This window comes from Lates calcarifer, unplaced genomic scaffold (genome assembly GCF_001640805.2).
Source record: "Lates calcarifer isolate ASB-BC8 unplaced genomic scaffold, TLL_Latcal_v3 _unitig_4085_quiver_2779, whole genome shotgun sequence".
Lineage (NCBI taxonomy): Eukaryota > Metazoa > Chordata > Actinopteri > Centropomidae > Lates > Lates calcarifer.
The window spans coordinates 1-19,240 of NW_026116695.1; the positions used below are offsets into that span (position 1 = coordinate 1).

At 38.8% G+C, this 19,240-nt stretch overlaps 1 protein-coding gene across 1 annotated transcript; it reads left to right on the plus strand.

Annotated features, from left to right (window-relative positions):
* Window positions 1-4,338: 4,338 nt before the first annotated feature.
* Window positions 4,339-11,486, plus strand: LOC108896216 (EH domain-binding protein 1; the record flags this gene model as incomplete). The annotated part of the gene is made up of 10 exons (XM_018695255.2): window positions 4,339-4,397; window positions 4,575-4,670; window positions 5,249-5,302; window positions 5,458-5,636; window positions 5,810-5,955; window positions 7,493-7,561; window positions 7,838-8,080; window positions 9,603-9,746; window positions 10,428-10,625; window positions 10,721-11,486. Coding segments are annotated over 10 exons (1,394 nt in total), but the record flags the coding sequence as incomplete, so codon positions are not given.
* Window positions 11,487-19,240: the final 7,754 nt, after the last annotated feature.

Sequence of the window (19,240 nt, forward strand, 5' to 3'; positions counted from 1 at the left end):
AAGAGGTTATGCCCTAGATCCACCAACGGGATAGAGACGAAAAGATCCTCCATAGTTTGGAAGTTCATCTGTTTTACTTGCTTTGTCTGTTGCATGCCAGTTTTGGCAATGTGAGCCCACTGATGTTTGCTTTTGTCTCTGTTTTTATAAGTGATGCAGTGTAGCAATGTGATGATAGTATCCTTAAATGTGAGTGGTTTAAATAATCCAATTAAAAGAGGAATAGTAATGGCTAAAATGAAGAAAGAAAAAATGCAGGTGATGTATTTACAAGAAATATCAGCAAGAACATGATAAACAGAGGAAGTTTGGATTTCAAGACACCTTGTTTAGCTCCTTTAAGAAGGGTCCAAGGAGAGGAGTCACCATATTAATTTCCAACTCTGTCAATTTTGAAGTCATTAAAGAAATAAATGACACAGAGGAGAGGTATGTAATAGTAAAAGGGAAAATAGATGATAATGTAGTCACTTTGATCAATGTCTATGTGCCACCCAATTGTAATAGAGCATTTCTGGAATTGTTGTTTGAGATCATAGCCTTGGAAAGTGAAGGAATTCTAATATCTATATTTCAACATGATTTTGAATGCTAAACCGGTCACAACTAAAAATAAGAGAAACAGGACCCAAATATCAAAACTTCTCTAGCTGAACTGGAGATGTTTGATGTATGGAGGGAACTATATCCATTAGAGAGGGGACCACACAGAATGTAAGACAGAGATAATTGATTTGTCTTGATCACAGTATAATCTACCTCAACATCCATCTAAACAGGAGAAAAGAATAATACACCATACAAATTAAATGTGGGTATGCTGAATAACAAGGAATTACAGGAAGTTAAGAAAGATATTAAACGCTGCATAGAAGAAAGCAAAAACAGCCCAGTAAATTCAGCCACACTATGGGACAAGAAAAGAAAATTTAATTTCTAACATCACTAAGAAGGAACTAGGTGCTGCAATTAGCAGATTAAAATCAAACAAAATGCCAGGTAGTGATGGATTCCCCAGCGAGTGTTATAAAACATTTGGGGAAGAATTAACTCTGCTACTTCTGAATTCTTTCAGTCTAACTCTGACAGAGGGTAAGCTGCCCCCCCTCACTTATAGAGTGAAAACATTGTGGAATCCCATAGACCTATTTCAATTGTAAATGTGGGTTATAAGATTTTTACTTTAATAATTTCTAAAAGATTTGAAAATTTTATGACTGATTTGATTGATGAAGATCAGTCAGGTTTTAAAACAGGTAGGCAGGCTCAGGATAATGTTAGATGTATCTTACACATGATAGATCAGATTCCAAGACAGGGACTGAGAGCAGTATTAGTGAGCTTTCATGCAGAGAAGAAAAGAAGAAAGAAAGAACAATGTATTCAAGGTCTCTACCAAGAATCTACAGCGAGGATAAAAATTAATGGATATTTAACTGATAGATTTGTCTTACAACAAGGGACTGGTCAAGGACATTGCCTTAGCCCTACCTTGTTGCAATATTTGTTGAACCACTGGCACAATGATCAGAGTGACAACTTAAAAAGGAATCCATATAGGGAAAAGGGAACATATCACAGGTTCTTTGCGTTCTATGTTATTGTGACTCATCAGGTTATAAATTAAACATGACAAAAACTTAATAATAAATAAAATAAATTCTCACATTAAAGTATTCCCCAGGCCAAGAAATTAGAGAAAAATACAAAATCAAATGCAATGCTAAAGTAATTAAATATCTGAATAAATATCTATTGGCAAAAAATCTCAATAGAACATTTGAATTATAATCAGATGAATAATAATATAAAGACAGATGGATTTTGAGACACAAATTTAGATAATAGAAACAAATGTATGTTCACTGTTATACCTTTTTCAGTCTATTCCACAAATGATTCCAGAAAAACAATTCAGACACTGGGACAAACTTATATCTAGATTTATTTGGGCCAGAAAGAAACTAAGGGTCAGCTAGAAGATGCCTCAGCTACAAAAAGAGGAGAGTGGAATGTCCTTGCCTAACCTGAAACAACTTTTATGCAGCTCAAGGGAGGTTCCTGGTTTGTACATGCTACCCTCTATATGAGGCGAGATGGAAAGACATACAAGCCAAGATAGATATTTTGCAAATCCAAGCAACATTACGGGGCGTAACACTGGACTTACTGGACTTACTGCACTTACAAAGCCCTTAATGGTCAGGCTCCATCTTACCTTAAAGATCTCATAGTCCCCTACAATCCCACCAGGACTCTGCGCTCCCAAAATGCTGGTTTACTGGTGGTTCCCAGAGTTTCCAAGAGCAGAATGGGAGGCAGAGCCTTCAGTTATCAGGCTCCTCTACTGTGGAACCTTCTCCCAGTTTCGGTCCGGGAGGCAGACACCCTCTGTACCTTTAAGAGTAGGCTTAAAACTTTCCTCTTTGATAAAGCTTATAGTTAGGGTTGGCTCAGGCTTGAACCATCCCTTAGTTATGGTGCTATAGGCCTAGACTGCCGGGAGATCTCCCATGATGCACTGAGCTCCTCTCTCTCTCTCTCTCTCTCTCCCCCTCTCTCCACTCAATATGGATTCATATCCCATGTTACATGTTACTAACTCAGTATCTCCCCTTTCCTGTAGTATTGTGCTCTTCCGTCTCTCTCTCGTCTTCTGTCTCTTTCTGCAGGTATTTCTTCCTCTGGAGCTGTAGAGTCTGATCTGTGATGACAAGTCTCCTGCTGCTCCTACAACTCCACTCAACACCTGCTGCTAGAATTAGAAATTACTTATACTGCTATTAGTTGTATTGCTGTGTTAGCAGTTAATACTTTAATTATCACTACTATCACTACTACTGCTGTATTACTGGCCTCATCTTACATCTGATATGGAACCTGTGTTATGCTATGTTCTTCTTTCACTATTCTCTACCCCCTCTCCCCCCTCTCCCCCTCTCTCTCCTTCTTAACCCAACCGGTCGAGGCAGATGGCCGCCCACCCTGAGTCCGGTTCTGCTCGAGGTTTCTGCCTCTTAAAAGGAAGTTTTTCCTTGCCACTGTCGCCTAGTGCTTGCTCTTGGTGGGATTTGTTGGGTCTCTCTCTGTAAATACCTATTTTAAAGAGTACGGTCTAGACCTGCTCTATATGAAAAGTGCCTTGAGATGACTGTTGTTATGATATGGCGCTATATAAATAAAATTGAATTGAATTGAATTGGATATTTGGGGCAAGATTGTAAAAGAATACAATATGGAGAGAGACATCAAATTATTAATTTGACCTGCCCTGGATCCCAAATTCAAACTAGGAATCAGTGATGCTGGATTCAGAAAATATTCTGACCGAAGTGTATAAAAAGAAGAACAAGAAAATAATTTCCAAAATATATCAGGTTCTTCGGAAACAGAATGGGAACAATGCAGGATACATGAAAGCAAAATGGGAAAAAGAACTAAACATAGAAATATCACAGGAGGATTGGCGTTCAATGTGGATTGCACAGCATCCACAAGTTCAAAGAGGTGGTTCTTCATTACACCCCATATTAAATGCGCTGGAGGCAGTGCAGAAACTTGAATGCAGAAACTTGAATGCCAATCTTCTGGTCATGAAGATGCCATATCTTCTGGTCATGCCCCAAAATCTTTCTGGGAACTTTCTGGGAAAATACATATCTGAGAAAGATTTTGGGATATAAGATTCCTAATAATGTTAAGGTCTTGTATGTATGTGTTCTAAAAGATGATGTGATTATAAAGAAAGACTGGTATCTATGTAAAATACTGCTAATGGCCTGTAAAAAAAAGTTACAAAGAACTGGTATAAAACTGAGTCCTTAAGCCTCAATCAGTGGACGGACATAGTTAAAGAAAAGATGGAAAAGGTCTGCCTGAGGTCCAGAGGAACCATCTTTCCCAGAAAATGGGAGAAATGGACTACCTATATCAAAGGAATAGAGGACGCTACCTGAACATGAGATATATTAGACAATTAAGAACACTGGACATGATATATCACAGCAATACAAATTGAGAAGCCCCCATGTTGTTCGTTGTTGTCTTTCTTGATAGTTTATTATTGTCGGCTTGTTTCATTTTATGCTGAAAATATTAAAAAGAAGTATCAAAAAAAAGAAGAAAAAGTAGAATGCATGGCAGTATGCTGTTTTTTTTTTTAGCACATTCAGCTTCAATAAGTGTAGAAAAATAACTGACTCAGAAATGTCAAAATTTCTGTATTTCTGCTCACTAAAGACAGAACTACTGATGTTTTATTATAGAACACACTGGCCAACTGTAGGTAGTGATGAAAGATAAAAGCATTAAAATTAGATTTGTGTTCTGATGTTTCAGGCAACCTGACAAACTGCGGGTGGTGTGGATCAGGGAGGAACAGACGTCACAGCACCAAGGTAGTAAAGTCAAGATTAGAAGCAATAAAGATAGCCAACTATGCCTGCTCTTAGAGCAGAAATGACTAAAACATAAATTCTAGATTTTGATCCTAAAAGGCAGTCCATAGGAAACCTAGGAAACACTTTGAATCAGATGATCACTTTGATTAAATCCTTTTTCATATTGTTTGTCAGCTCCACAGTTGGCAACCAGGGATTAAGAACCCCTACAGAGGCCTGGTGGTTTGGCAGGTTCCAGAGAGCTTAGACATCACTGTCACACTCTTCAAGGTATGAAGTAAAGTTACTTTGGCTAAGTCCACACTGAAATGTTGTAGTTTTAAAATGCATCACAGTTGTTACATTCACACCTGCTGTCACACTGCTCCAGAGTTTTCTAGCCCTTAAAACAAAGACTATTGGGAAAAATGATGCAGACATGCATGTTCACTTCCTGATTTGGTTATCAGTCTTGACCAGGGCTTCAATAAGCAGTGGTGAATGCATGGATAATGAATTACAAGCATTGCAAGCAAATTCTTATTTTTCCTCATTGCTGCCTCATTCATTGTATTTTCTCCAACTAAGCAACCAACTGCTTCCTGTTTATACCAGCACATGTATGCCATGTGTACAGTGTACATGATGGTCATGTGATGTACGTTTTCAGGCGTGTTAGTATGAACCGAGATTATTTCTGATACAGAGCTGAAACACTTGTTCAAATTAAATGACAACATATTAATATGGATGTAGCTCCAGTTGTGGCTGATAGATTGTTTTGATTTTAAATGGAAAATAGCTCAGCTGTTTATCTGGATGGACAGTGGCATGGCTAAGACATCAAGCAATTATTTTTTCTTCAACAGGAACCTACTGCTGAGGAGTTTGAAGACAAGGATTGGACTTTTGTCATTGAAAATGTAAGTTATGCTCTGTTCTTAGTTGTGGTTTCATTTAATTGATGTACTTACTGCAACTTTTAATTGGAAGACTAAGATGGAGAATGTATTCTCAGGGAGAAGGAATTTGTTTGTGTTCAAACTTAAAGTTCCAGTCCATTTGGTTTATTTCACAGGAGACAAAAGGCCGCAGGAAGGTGTTGGCATCAGCTGAGGTCAATATGAAGAAGTATGCCAGTGCCACGCTGGCCCAGTATGATGTAACACTAAAGCTCAAACCACTGTCTGTAAAAGTGGTGGAAGCCACACTGAAACTGAACTTGTCCTGTATCTTTCTCAAAGAGGGGAAGGCCACGTAAGTACTCAACACATGATTCTAAAATAAACTGAAAACAGTAACTCCTCCACACTGTATACTGTGGCTTTATCTCAGAACTTACTATGTAACAGCCAAGTTGAAGCCAGACCAATGTTAATATTTTTGGACACAGATATTCTTGTACATCTAGTGTTTTCTACTCTCCACAGAGACGAGGACATGCAGAGTTTGGCCAGTCTAATGAGTATGAAACAGAGTGACATTGGCAATCTGGATGATTTTAACGACAGCGATGATGACATGGGTGAGGAAAGAAGGGCCAGCTTTGGAACTACATATGCTGCTCACGTTACTGGTAAGACTAGGGACAGACCTAACAATCACTGGAGTGAGAACACTAAATTAACAAACAATGACAGTCTGAGACAAAATAATCCTGATCTGAGTTTTTACTTGAAAGCAAAGACTTGCAGGTTTTATGGTTTACAGGTATCACACACTGAGTGGGCAAAAGGGGAAACTGCCCTGGGCCCTGACCCTCAGAGGGCCACTAATCATGAACCTGGAAGGTTCATGAACCTGGAAGGTGGTGACACTTAAGTAATCTACCACTAGAAATATGAACTGAAGTGATAGATAGGTTAAAGTGACACTGAGGATCTATGTAATGTATTTTTAAAGCCATTATTATTTTAGTTTAAACTTTTTTATTATATGGTTACAAATGTAAATAGTGTAATGTAATATTTGTGTTAGTATATTTTTTGTAGAAGATTTCCATTTGAAGTTCAACATCTCAAACATAGTCACTAGCGTACAAACACCAGCATTAACCTGCGGATGCCTCTAAAGAAATGTGTTCTAAATAAAGTGTCACTGCACTCGATTCAGCACAGGAATGTACTGCAATTAGCACACAATAAAAAGTGTAATTCATTCTGGAAAAAGGTCCACACCGTGCCACGTGAGTGAGGTCTTTTCCACCCATTGTCAGCTTCAGCTGCCCCAGGCTGTCCAGGCTGCCCCATAAGTGCTGGCTGACACCCAGACAGCTGACCTTTAAGTCCTGCAGACTGCTTTATTCTATTCATTTTTACGACCATTAGACTCTGCTTCAAAACAATGTGAACATGATGATAGAGAAACAGGTCTGTCTGTATCAGTCATGCTCATGCTCAATATGCTCATGCTTAGACATGCTCTATATGGAGGTGTGTGTGTGTGTGTTGTGCCCTGCAGAGTAGAGAATGGAGAGTCTTGTTTGACAAAAATTAGTCAAATAAACATTGGACAGGCTGTTCCAGAAAACACTGGTGGCAGCAACTCAATGATTGTACAGAGTCCACGGAAAGTGCTGATGGAATTAAAACATGTTCCTCCTTACCTTGTAGATTTTTGTTGAGTTAGAGTGCATATATCTTTCTAGTAAAACAATAACCATCATTGTGACATGTCTTATGGGTTGTGACATGTGACATGTCTTATGGGTTCAATGAGTGTCAATAAATAAATAAATACTATTAAATAATGCCTAATGATTCCTAATCACAGACAGTGTGTTCAGTCAGGAACAGGTGTGGTTTTAAGTGTGGTTTTATTTACACACAAAAAGCCTGATTCTAATTGCAGGAATTTACTACATGTTTGCAGTCAGACAGGCTAACTCATTAAAATACGCAGTAATTAACATCAGTGTAGATGATGGAATAGTGGCATTAACATGTGCCAGAGGCTGTCAGATTTGGGCTTTTACAGCCAATATCCTGGATGTCCCTTCTCACCTTTGTATTTACCCCTCAAACTGCTGCCTCCTCTTTTGTTTCCTATTCAAAACTCACTTCCCTTTTCTTTTATACTGTCTGTCAGCTGTTCCCTTTTTCTTTCTATAACAGCTTCTGCTCCTTCCACTGCAAGAATACATGATCTGGCTTGGCGGCCTGCAACTGAATCAGGCCCTACAGGTATCTGTCTGTTTCCTGATTTACTCTTCCACCTTAATGACTGGTCCTGATTGCTCACAGCATTCCGTCTGTAGCATTTATATTGACATATGTAATTCAGATATTATGTTCAGAGTAAACTAGTGTAGTTTTACAGACCTGAAAATAGTTAAATCAGTCTTTTGGTTTGTCTGTAGTTTCATTATTTTTGAACAATAATCAGATTATCACTGTCCACTTCAACCCACTCTTTCATTTCACTTTCCCCATTTATCTCATCTCTTATCTTTCACCCAGTAAACTCAGAGATGGATTGGAAAACATCCTCTGGCATTTCCTCCACCATCTTGGTCCCATTTTGTCCTCCTCTGCCTGAACCCCCAGATCCCCCTGTTCCATCCTCTTCATTGCGAACCCACACACGACCACCGAGCACTAACCAGCAGACTCGGCCCTCCCTCCATGCCTACTCATTACCGGCCTTTAAATGTGCTCACCCTCCTGCACTTCCCAAAATCTTCCAGCCCAGTGCTGGATCAGGTAGTGGTGAACAGATATCCCTCATCCTGTGTGGTCTCTTGTCTCGTCTAGTTCAGATGACTATGATAGAAAATGTACAAAAATGTACAAAAACTTAAGGACTGCACTGATCTGACCAAATCTGAAGAAAACTTACTGAATGTTAAGCACAAGCTAATTCAGCTTAATTCTTTGTAGTAGATCTGGTAAACTCTGGATATTTGATGGGGCCTTTATTTACTTTAACTGCAGAGAGAGCTATAACTTTATTAGGAACAGGCTCATATTAGAGACAGGTCTATGCCTAATTTTCCTCCTACTGTAGGAATTTATGAGATCTTTTTAAATTTGAAACATCCATAGGAAGTGTTTAGTTTCACTGAATGTGGCTGGGTTTTATGATGGAAAAATTAGAAAAAAGTGGTTAAAATGAAAATCAAACTCTGTCATGGGATGAATTGAATGTCCTCGCTTTAAATTCCTGAGCTTTACCTGGGCTCATTTACTGCCAGTTTCCTGAATTCTTCCATTTGCAAAAAACATTTGATTTTCACAGTAAATGTGTGTACAGAAATGCTTGTGGCTTTTGGCTTTTGACCATCTGTGTCCAGACAGGGCTGTTGTCAGGCCAGTGAAGTCAAGTTAAATCAGCTTAAGCCTTTCAAATTTACTGTACATCTTCTGTGTATCTACAGGTGCAAATAGGTTTAAAGAACACTTTATTATCACTGAATAAAGCATGTTTTATTCAGATGTTATTCTCAAATGTAGAATTTAAAATTTTCTTTACCCTCCCCATGATGAAATGGCTACCATGAGTCACATCACTGATTTAATATTTGCAAATTTTTGAATTTGCCTCTGGCTAACATCCTGAATTCTTTCCCTTTTTTTTTTTATAAAGGAATAGTTCAGCATTTTGAGAAACACATTTGTTTGCTTGCTTTCTTAGAGTGAGAAGTTCAAATTGATATTAATCTCTCTGATTTAATCTCTATTTGTGTTTGAACTCAAACTTTGAACTGGACAGAACCAGGTCAGCTGGCTTTAGGTAGATTACAGGTTCTTTAAAGAAGGGTGAGTTAGATTTAACCCTCTATGGTATGCATTATGATATCAATGAGGAAAAATTACTTGTGATGTTTTTCCTACTTAAAACAGTAAAACACTTTAACATTATCAATAAACACTTATACACTAACACATTATTTTTAACGTATTTATTTATTAAAAGTTGTGGACATGAGCATGTACACACAAAATCATCTGAGGGTCATCTGACCACTTTTTCGCATTTTCATTGGTTTGTATTTCAGTTCCCCTTACCTTAAATGGGTGTCTCATTTTATTCAAAAAAAGCTAAAGCATAAGCCACATTTTATATTTGTTTCTATCTGTCTGCTTATGTTTTCCATTTGGCTGGCTGTTTAACACTTTATGTATTTCAAGTTTCACTCACTATTTTCTTGTTTCTTGGTTTATCTGTCTGCTCTCCCCTGTCTTTTTCTGCTGACTCCTTCATATACCTCTGCTGTCTTTTTAGTGCCCATTTCAGCTCCACGAAGGCCCCATAGCTTCCATTGTGGCTCCTTTCCAGCTGAGGGCCTGGAGGCCACATCTTCTGTCTCCTTTTTACCCTCTGATCAATCTCTCCACCCTCCTGCTCTCTCTGATACCTCTCAGAAAGGTAGTGCATAGATCAGTTCAAATAGTTGAAGACTGAAAGAATTGTACATGTGTATAATTCTGTTTTTCTGTACTTGCTTTTAGGCTAATGCTGTATTTACATTCAGTGAGCTTATATTGAAAGACTCCTGCTGACATTTTCCCCAATATTGTGATTATATCCTAGGAGATTAACAAAATGATTTTACCAAGCATTTTTCCAAAGTTATTGGCAGAGGTCCTGCTGGAGCTCTTGGTTTTTACAAACCAGTCATTTGGGAAAAATTGAGAGATTCCCAATACTAATAATCTGCCAACTGTTTTTCTGACACCTACCAAGCTAACTAACCAACTACTAAGTGAGTTAGCTAGCTGCCTGTGTGAAAAGTCAAAGGTAAACAATACAGTGTTTTTTCTTTATAAGAAATACATCTGTTGTAAGTACAGATGAACAGAACAGGCATCTGTGTATTTTCTGTTGTTTGGCCAACAAATGGAATTCATGTGAATTAGTTCTGGCTGTGCTTGTTACTTATTGGCTGGCAAAATATGTGGTCAGCTATTCTTTTACGAAACATTTTCACAGCTTGTTGCCTGCAACTGCCCTCTTTCAAATTGTAATTTTTATGCAGCATAGTCATAGTCTTTCCCACCATTTTTCATCACTACCCTCGTTTTCTGTCACTGAATCTTCCTCCCTCAGCGTGTCCTAGTGTCTGGAGAGCACAGAGCGTTCCCTCCTTTTCTTCTGTCTCCTCCTCATCAGAACCTCTCAGCTCCTTCCTTCCTATACCTCCACCACCTTCTGCTCCCAGACAGCCCAAAACTTGCCCCAGCTCTGTGGGAGAGCCGGGCTCAGCCCTCACCAAACCGACCAGTCTTCCATCTGCCCCTGAGACAGGTACAGGGCCAGAGATACAGTGTAGGTCAGGTTACTTCACATTTCTACAAGCTTTTCCCCCTGTATTCCCACATTTTTTCTCCTCTTCTTTCTAGCTCCCTGGCAGAGTGAATGGAGGCCTCCTAAATTTCAGGCCCCTCTAGCACAGCCAACCCTCTCTCCTAAGTTTCTGCATCTCTCTGCCAGTGATCCTGGACAGCCTGCAGTGTTGCGGAAAAAGCAGAGAGTAGAGATGCCATGTAATGCTGCTCTATGTGAAACTCAACTCAAACCTGACATCCTCCCTTACTGTTCAGCCTGAGCCTCCCTGTTGTATGCATGTCCATTTCATTCATGTTCTCTGTTCTTAACCCAGTACCTCTTCCACTGCTTTGACATGTGATTTACTAATGTGTAGCTTTGGTTCATCCTTACCAGTTCAATATTTAGATTAGTTTGGATGGAATATAGAATTCCAGTGCCTATTTAATACAGCCTGACAGTGCACAAAAAACATTGTTGGGAAAATTGTTAGGAGACATGTTATAGACTGGTCTGATTTGAGATCAGTCTCTTGACAACAAAAGTGCCATCTAGACATGCACCTATATAAGTATGATGTCAACAGAGGTAAAAAAATAAAATAAAATAAATCCTCACTAAACAGCTACCATAATATTCAGACCAGCTGTCTTCTTACCATACATTTTCATTGAATGCCCAATTGCATGGATGAAATCATGAATATCCAGCATATGGCTTTACAAACAGCATGTGAGCAAACAAGAGTCCTAGCTTAAGTTCTTGTCTCTCTATGTATGTTGGATATTATAAAAAAGGCAGCAGCTTTCTCAGTCTAATAAATTATTAATTTAATGCACATTTCTTATTGAATTCACTGTGTTTTGTAATGGTCTTGTCATGTTAAGCTGCATGTCTATGTGTCTGAATCACGCAAGGACATAACTTTAAATGGATAGATAAAGCCAGCAATATTACATATCTGAAGGGAGGATAAGAAAATTCTATGATGTTAGGCTTATCTTCAATCTGGCTCATTCACAGTGTTTTGTGGTTTGTTAAATTGATTTAGTTTATCATAGAAGGCCAGAGAAAACTTTTCTCTCTGTGTGTTTAACCTTAAACTAAATCAATTTATGTCAGTGTGATGGTATTCAGTTCAGGTGTGCTTACAGAATGAAAGTTGCTTATAGAAGACCTCTTCTTCTGCCCACTTCCTGTCTCCCTCTCTGTCCCGTCTTTCTTCCTTAAAACTCTAGTCTGTGTTTGATTGCACACCTTTTTAAAAATTTTTGCTCTTGTTCTTTATTATGTGCACATAGAATTACTGACCATTATAGGCCCTAACATTCGGGAAAATGCCCACTTAACTAATTTTGGAAAGTGTACTCAAGGTTTGGGTTATTGATATCCCTCCCTCCATTCCCTCTCTCCTGCCCTCTTTCTTCCCCTCCATCCCTCTGCCTCAATTTCCTCCCTGTCAGCTTCATCCTCTCTGCCCATTGATCAATCTTTGGAACAGACGCCTCAAACAGGGTCTGGATTTGTTCCCTCCTGGAGACCCCAGATCACCCCCACATTAGACCCCTCACCTTCTCCTCTAAGGCCTTCCTCTGCTCTTGTTCTCTCTGGGCCTCCTCCTCCTCCAGCCTCATATATCCCAAACTGCCATAATCTCCCCCACTGACCAGCATACAGGTACAAAATCAAAAAATGAACAAGATTCATGCTGTTACTGTGTTATTCCATTTAGCATTAAATGAGTTTGTCAAATCCATCAGATATACAAGCATATGTCTCCACCTGCTGGTTAATTTTATTTAAGCATCTAAAAACACTTGTTTCCACACTGGTTAGAATATACACTGTTCGCACTGTGCTGGCATGGTGACATATGAGTGTACATTTTCAGGTTCTTGTCTATGATTTTCTTCCTTTTAGAATTCAAAAGACAGTTGAGGCACTCTGAGTGAAGAGGATAGCCAATGTACATCACCTACAGGTGAGCATTAACACAGAGAGAGGTGAATCAGAATTAGTGATATCTATATGAAATGACTACATGGTTTATCACTTTAATATTATGTTATTCAGCTCTGATTCCAGAGCCCCTACTAGCCAATGGTCAGAGCCGTCCAGGGCTTCAGAATGGAAAAGAGATGCACATTTTGGAATCGAGGTTGCCAAGACAGCAGCAGGGGTAAGTAAATAAAAAAGACTGCTTAGGTTTGGTGTTTTTAAATGTTTGGTGTTGTTGGCATGGCATTGCTCCAATGAGTTGCAAGCGGAGAGATAGATTTAAGAAAATGATTTTAGCATGAATAGTTTGGATTTGTGACTTTGGAAGTAGCAGTTTGCTCAGGACAAACTGTTCTCATCATGAGAAAACTTCTTTTAACAATGAAGAACATTGATAAGGTTGAAAGGACTTCAAAAATCTAAGAAGGGGACCTTGTGACCTGTGTCAATGTTAAAAAGTGTATATACAACACCTTTCAAAATGAAAGTCAGTCCATCACAAAACCATCTTAGTACAAAAATACAGTTATCATAGGGACAACACAAGAACAAGTAAAGGAAAGAGATACACTGTACAGTCAGGTTTGAGAGCAAACTCTTAACAAAGTTGGAAGGGAAAGGCAGCCAAATGCTCTGCTTCCCTTCATTTTAAGTCCAGTTGTGAGAACAATCCAGTAGACCTTGGGTAGCCTATCTGAGACATTTAAGTCATTACTAAACTTATACAACCCTTATTCTGAAAAAAGACAATATTCCTATGAAATGTTTTACTTGGCTAATGAAAATTAATATTCCCATTTACATGCAGCTGTTAGTGGTCCAGTTAGTGTTAAACACAATTGTGTATTTAGCATTTCTGTAATGTAAATGTATAAAAATACATGTCTTATAAATGCTAAAGAGTAAGGCCAAATTCAGAGTTCAACATAAAAATGGAACTAAAGCCCCAGAGGTGGCGGTGGCTCAGGAGATAGTGTGGTCCCCCACCAATTGGAAGGTTGGTGGTTTGAACCCTGGCTACTCCACTCCACATGCCTAAGTATCCTTGGGCATTATACTGAACAGAGTATGAATGTGTGTGTATGTGTTAGAGGGCACTTTGTATGTGTATATATATATATATATATATATATAGAACAAGTGCTGTATGAATGTGTGTGAATGGCAAATGTGATCTGTAGTGTGACATGCTTTGAGTGTATGAGCATATAAGTGCAGTCCGTTTACAGTAACATACTACACAGCAGGTTCATGAACAGACCTTTGTTCTTCACTGTGGCACCACTACCAACTGCCAACTGGGTCCCCAGACCCAGATAGACCAATCCGCTGATGGTTTCCTAGTACATGTTAAAGACATTTTAAACAACCCCTATGAACATGGATGGTTCAGTGTGAAAACATTTTGCTGGTTGCTGCTGGTTGCACTGGTACATTTCTTCTTTCTTACAAAAATGCAAAGAAAATGCCTCTGATACAATCATATAAAACATATAAATATATGTCTTCTAAAGCAATGTACTCTGAACTTTTCACTACGTTTTCACTACTCACATCCAGGTCTTTCCAACTGTCCCCATACACAAGCCTCTCCTCTAAAGTTGTCATGTCAAGTATATTCTTTTCAATTGATGGTGTGGTGAAAAGTTCAAATGCTGACTTTATTTCTTGGACATGGCTGACAGCGTATCTGGTGGGACCTGGAACCATTTTGATTACATTAGCAGCACTAAGTCTACCCTGTTGTTCAGGTGGGGAGACGGACCATAATAACTTTCCATTTCTGGAATGTAGTATGTTTGCTGGTGGTTGAGAAACAACAGGAGGGTCAACACTGACGATTATGAGGATGCCTCATAATCAGGGTCCTCCTCAACATCATCCTCTGTCTCAGACACATTCTCCTCTATGTCACTTTCATGTTCAAAGAGATGTGACAACACCTCATTGACAGAAAATCTTTCCTTAGAAGTCATTTTTAGTTGAGAGAACAGAAAGAGAGAGCACACAGAGCACAAGAGAAAATGGTTCAGAAGGCTGCTGTGCACGCTTTTATATATTTGCTCCACCCCTATGTTGTGTGAACTATCAGTATCTTTGCGGGAACCATATTTTCCTGCCCCACAGATTGGGAAATATGAAAGTTCTCGCAATGATGATGATGTGCCCCCCCTCCATGTCGTGTGAACTATCAGTGGTTCTCGCACTACTACAGTGGTTAGGGCTCTAAAGCTTTTTGAAGATTATATAAAATTGCATGTTATAGTGACCTCAATATCACCCAAAACAACCAAAACAAATGTGTGTAAAATGTTGATATTTCTTATGTTTTATACAGCTAAAACAGCCTGTGGTCAAATTGACCACAAAAAGAACACCAATGTGTACAGTATGTGTACAGGACATTGAAAACATATCATCATATAAATTTTGTGTTTACCCAGTTGTCCCCAATAAATTAGGAAAAGTCATTAAATATAAAGCAAAAAAAATGATGTTCATCATTTATTTAGAGACGTTAAACATTGAATGGGGTCAAATTGACCCCAAAGATAATAGGAGGGTTAAAGAGAGCAAAGTTTGGAAATGCTAACTAGAGTTACTGACGTGACTCTTGACGCTTCATAAGGTTAGGAGTTCCACCATCAAAATGTGTTTAATAAGGGTCTGCAGGCTACTAATGCTGCTAATTTTAGCTCACATTGTTTTTAGATGCTCAGCTTGTTTTTAGGTGAGGATTCCCTCAGTGGCATTCAGGAGATTTTTGCCGGGAACTGAATTATCTACCAAGGCCTCACTGAATAAAGCAGTTTCATATTTAAGACAATTCTCTTTTCACTTTTATAAAAAGTGACGTGACTTGAAAACATTAAGAAAGTAGTCGGGTGACCAGGAGCTGGCGCTTACCGAAAACACTGTGGATTTATAGTGCCGAAACCTGAGCTCTAACGACAGGAACAAATAACAAATAGATTTGGTGATTTAAATGATTTCAGATGATATGTAGCTACAGCCCTGAAAAAGAATCTTATGGAAGCAAAGAAAGTAGCAATAACAACTGATGCATGGACAGCTCTCACATTGGATTTCTGTCACCTGCACGTTACATTGATGTTGACTGGAAGATTTCAAGTTCTGTGCTTTAGACTCTCACCACAGATGACAGACACACTGCTGAGAACTACTCACTAGTTGTTGATGAGTGGAGCTTGGGAGGTAAATTTAGTGCATCTGTATACAGCGCAAAAAACATGACTTGACAACATATTATTATTTTGGTTTGAGTGGAGGGCACATGTTAATTATGATGTCACGACTAATCTGCTTAAATTGGCTTGATTAATGGACTTCAAAAAGTAATTAAAAATGCCCATCGCTAATCGTAATAGATGAAAGAGATCATTTAGATCATAATCATTACAGCTCATCCTCAGAAGGGAAAATTAGAAAAACAGATGGCAAATGCAAGTGACTTGATGCAATTTGGCAGCATTTTAACATTTGCTTTTTGTTTCTAATGTTGCTCAGAGAATGAAACTGGAAATGTATCACATTTTTGTCGTTGTGTGATAACCATAAAATAATGATAATAATAATATGATGATGATAATGGGCTTTTGTTTATACTAGTGGCATTAGGGAATACAGTGTGTATGTTGAGGGGATAGCAAATTATAGTTGAAGTGCACTGTAGCCAACTTGTAAAACAGTGTAGTAGCAACTGATCATTCCCTGAAAGTCCACAATGTGTCTTTTTTTCAGCAGGTAATAAAATATATTGTGGAAAATTTGGGGAATGTCTAACTATCAGAAATTGAATACCACCCAATCCTACCCCAAGCAGTAAAAAAAGACCTGATGCAGCTTTAACAACAACTGCATCTACATGCCGCTTTGTAAACAAAATTAATAGCATGTTTTGGTCTGCATTTGCTATTTTAAGCTTGGAATAGCAAGTTTGGCTTTAAATACTTCAGGCCTCAAACAAAGTCTCTATTTCTTTGACTTGAAAGTACTTCTAGTAATGTAAAGTAACAGGTTTTCCTGATCAGAACTGCAGAAAATGACAACAAAATGCACAAATAAAACACACATCTGTCCAAATGTATTTGTAATTTAGGTTCTCGTGTCTCATGACAGACAGAAAAAATGTCATTTAGATATAACAAGTATTTAAATAAGCCTTTACTTTCACTGCAAAGTTGAATGAAGTGACACCCTGGTGTCCCCTGTTGAGCAGCTTCCACTGCTTTTGGTCTTGTGGCTATGTTTCAGAACTGCAGAAATATGTGTCACCATATTGCTTGATTGGCTGTGCATGATATATCCTAAGATATGGGACTTAAAAAGGATTTTTTTCCATCAAATTTTAACAAAAACAATTTATTTGGAGTTGTGTTGATGTAGCAAGTGCCAGTATGTTGGGAGCATTCATTCATTGTATTATTTTAAAAGGCTGCTGCTTTTACCAAGACCTAGTCATTCCTTCCTCGATTTACCACAGAATGTTTGTTTGTTTGGTAACTGTGTGGTTTGAATCTCCTGTGGTATGTTTTTGCAATATATAATTTTTGCAGCTCAATCAGTCACATTGCTCACTTGTTTATATGCTGTTTAGGGGAATTTGTGAATTTGGCCTGGATGGTACTGCATTACTGTGAAGGAGACTTTCCTTACATCATAATGTCTGTTTATCCCTCAGACCTGAGAGCATGGCCTCACTTCTGACCTTTAGTCCAGAGTGCCCTCAGCCCCAGGGTTGAAATATTTTGAGATGCCAAAAAAACAGATGGATCAGGCAGAATCAAGGCCAACAAGGACATTCCCAACGTCCAGCCAACACTTCCTACCTACACCTCTGCACCTAAGCAAAACCCTGATTTCCACAATACAACATCCACTTCAGTCAATGAACTTCTGGTCAAACCAAGGAGTCACTTGTCGAAGATGTCCATTCAGTTAGGGAATCCAGTAGCCCAACTTGAGCCTGTTCAGCATATACCTCATTCTTCAAACCCACAACCACTACTTCCAGATCACTCCAGGTACCTTTGTTGCACTTGCCTCGAATTGCTACAACTTCTGACACAAAACCTGTAGGAAGGATAGGAATGGCCCACAGAAAAGCCATAAGTCTGGATTTGCGGTAAGTGTGCCATGGTACTCTGTCAGTTAATGCCTACCCACTCTGTAGTGAAATTCACTTAAATTCTTATCAATTTAAACACTGGCACTGCATCAGTCTTTTGTGTCCTGATATCAGTCTTTGGTGTACTCTACTCCTTCAGAAATGGGAGCATGACCGCCTCAGTGTCAGCATGTCTCAGAGACACCAACTCTACTTTTCCTCTAGTGGTGATGACCAAAACACCAGAAGCTAAATCTGGAGAATGGTCCATTACAGCAAACTCACAATTGGAGAAGCCACACAGAGACACTCTAAAATTCAGCCCTGCTGTTCCAATACCTGCTGTGGATATGAAAACCACATACAGCACAACTGTTTCAGACCAAGTCACTTCAAGATTGGACTCTCATTTTGGGTTTCTCTCAGAACAGCAGGCTGCAACAAACAATTTGTCAAATCAAAGAGAAGAATCTAGAGTGGATTTTGCATTGTCTTCAACAAATTGTTTTATTGTGTGTGGTTTGGACTCAGAGCATTGTATGGAGATAGGAAGAACTGAAATGTGGCTTTTGTCTATGGATAAGAGGCCATTGTGTGAAAGAGATAGGAGAGAGGACCTTGTGTTACCAAGCTCTGCAATCAATACAGAAGAAAAGTGTGTGTACATATCTAAGGTGGAACTTGGCCCATTGTGTCTAAGAGGGAGTTCATTTTCTCATTTAACATCCACTTTACAGAGTGAAGCTCAGATTGCAGAAACAGTGAGAATGCCAAGTATGATTAAGTTACTGTCAAATTGCTCACAATGTTCTAAGATTCCTGTATGCCATCTTTACATCAGTCACAACTTACAGCTTGGCCAGCTGATGAGAGGTTACTTTCTCAGAAGTTACCTAGAAAGAGATCACCATTACTCCATTATCTAGATTATATTATTTCCCTTTATGAGGGTACTGAAGGAATTGCAAAAATGGTGGATATAACACCATCATGCTCAAGGTGTGCCAGTGTTCCTGGATTCCCATCTGCTATGAAATCTGAGCCAAATATGGTGCACTTCTTACCTACCTGTCCCAAAATTTGCAGGTTCCAGTTTAGCTTCTGTTGGATCAGTGGCTGGGTATGAAAAGAATGTTTGGGACAGATGTTCTATTTGGGAAAAAACATTGCAGATAAAAGAAGCTATTGTTTCACACATGTCTTGTGTCCAGGAACAAGATATCAGTGATATTAATATGGTGGTCATGTTGCCAACATGTTCTATAAAGGCCAGTGTTCCAGGCTTTCCGTCTGCACATTGCAGAGAGCTAAAAGTATGGTCAATCATCTCCCTACATGCCCAAACAGACAATATTTGCAGGTATGCCATTTAGGCAAAGAGTTATGGTGTATAATGACAACTGGCATATTTTGAGGGAATTTATAATCGGTAGACCATTAAGAAGTAATCCTGTTCTGGTTCAGCAAA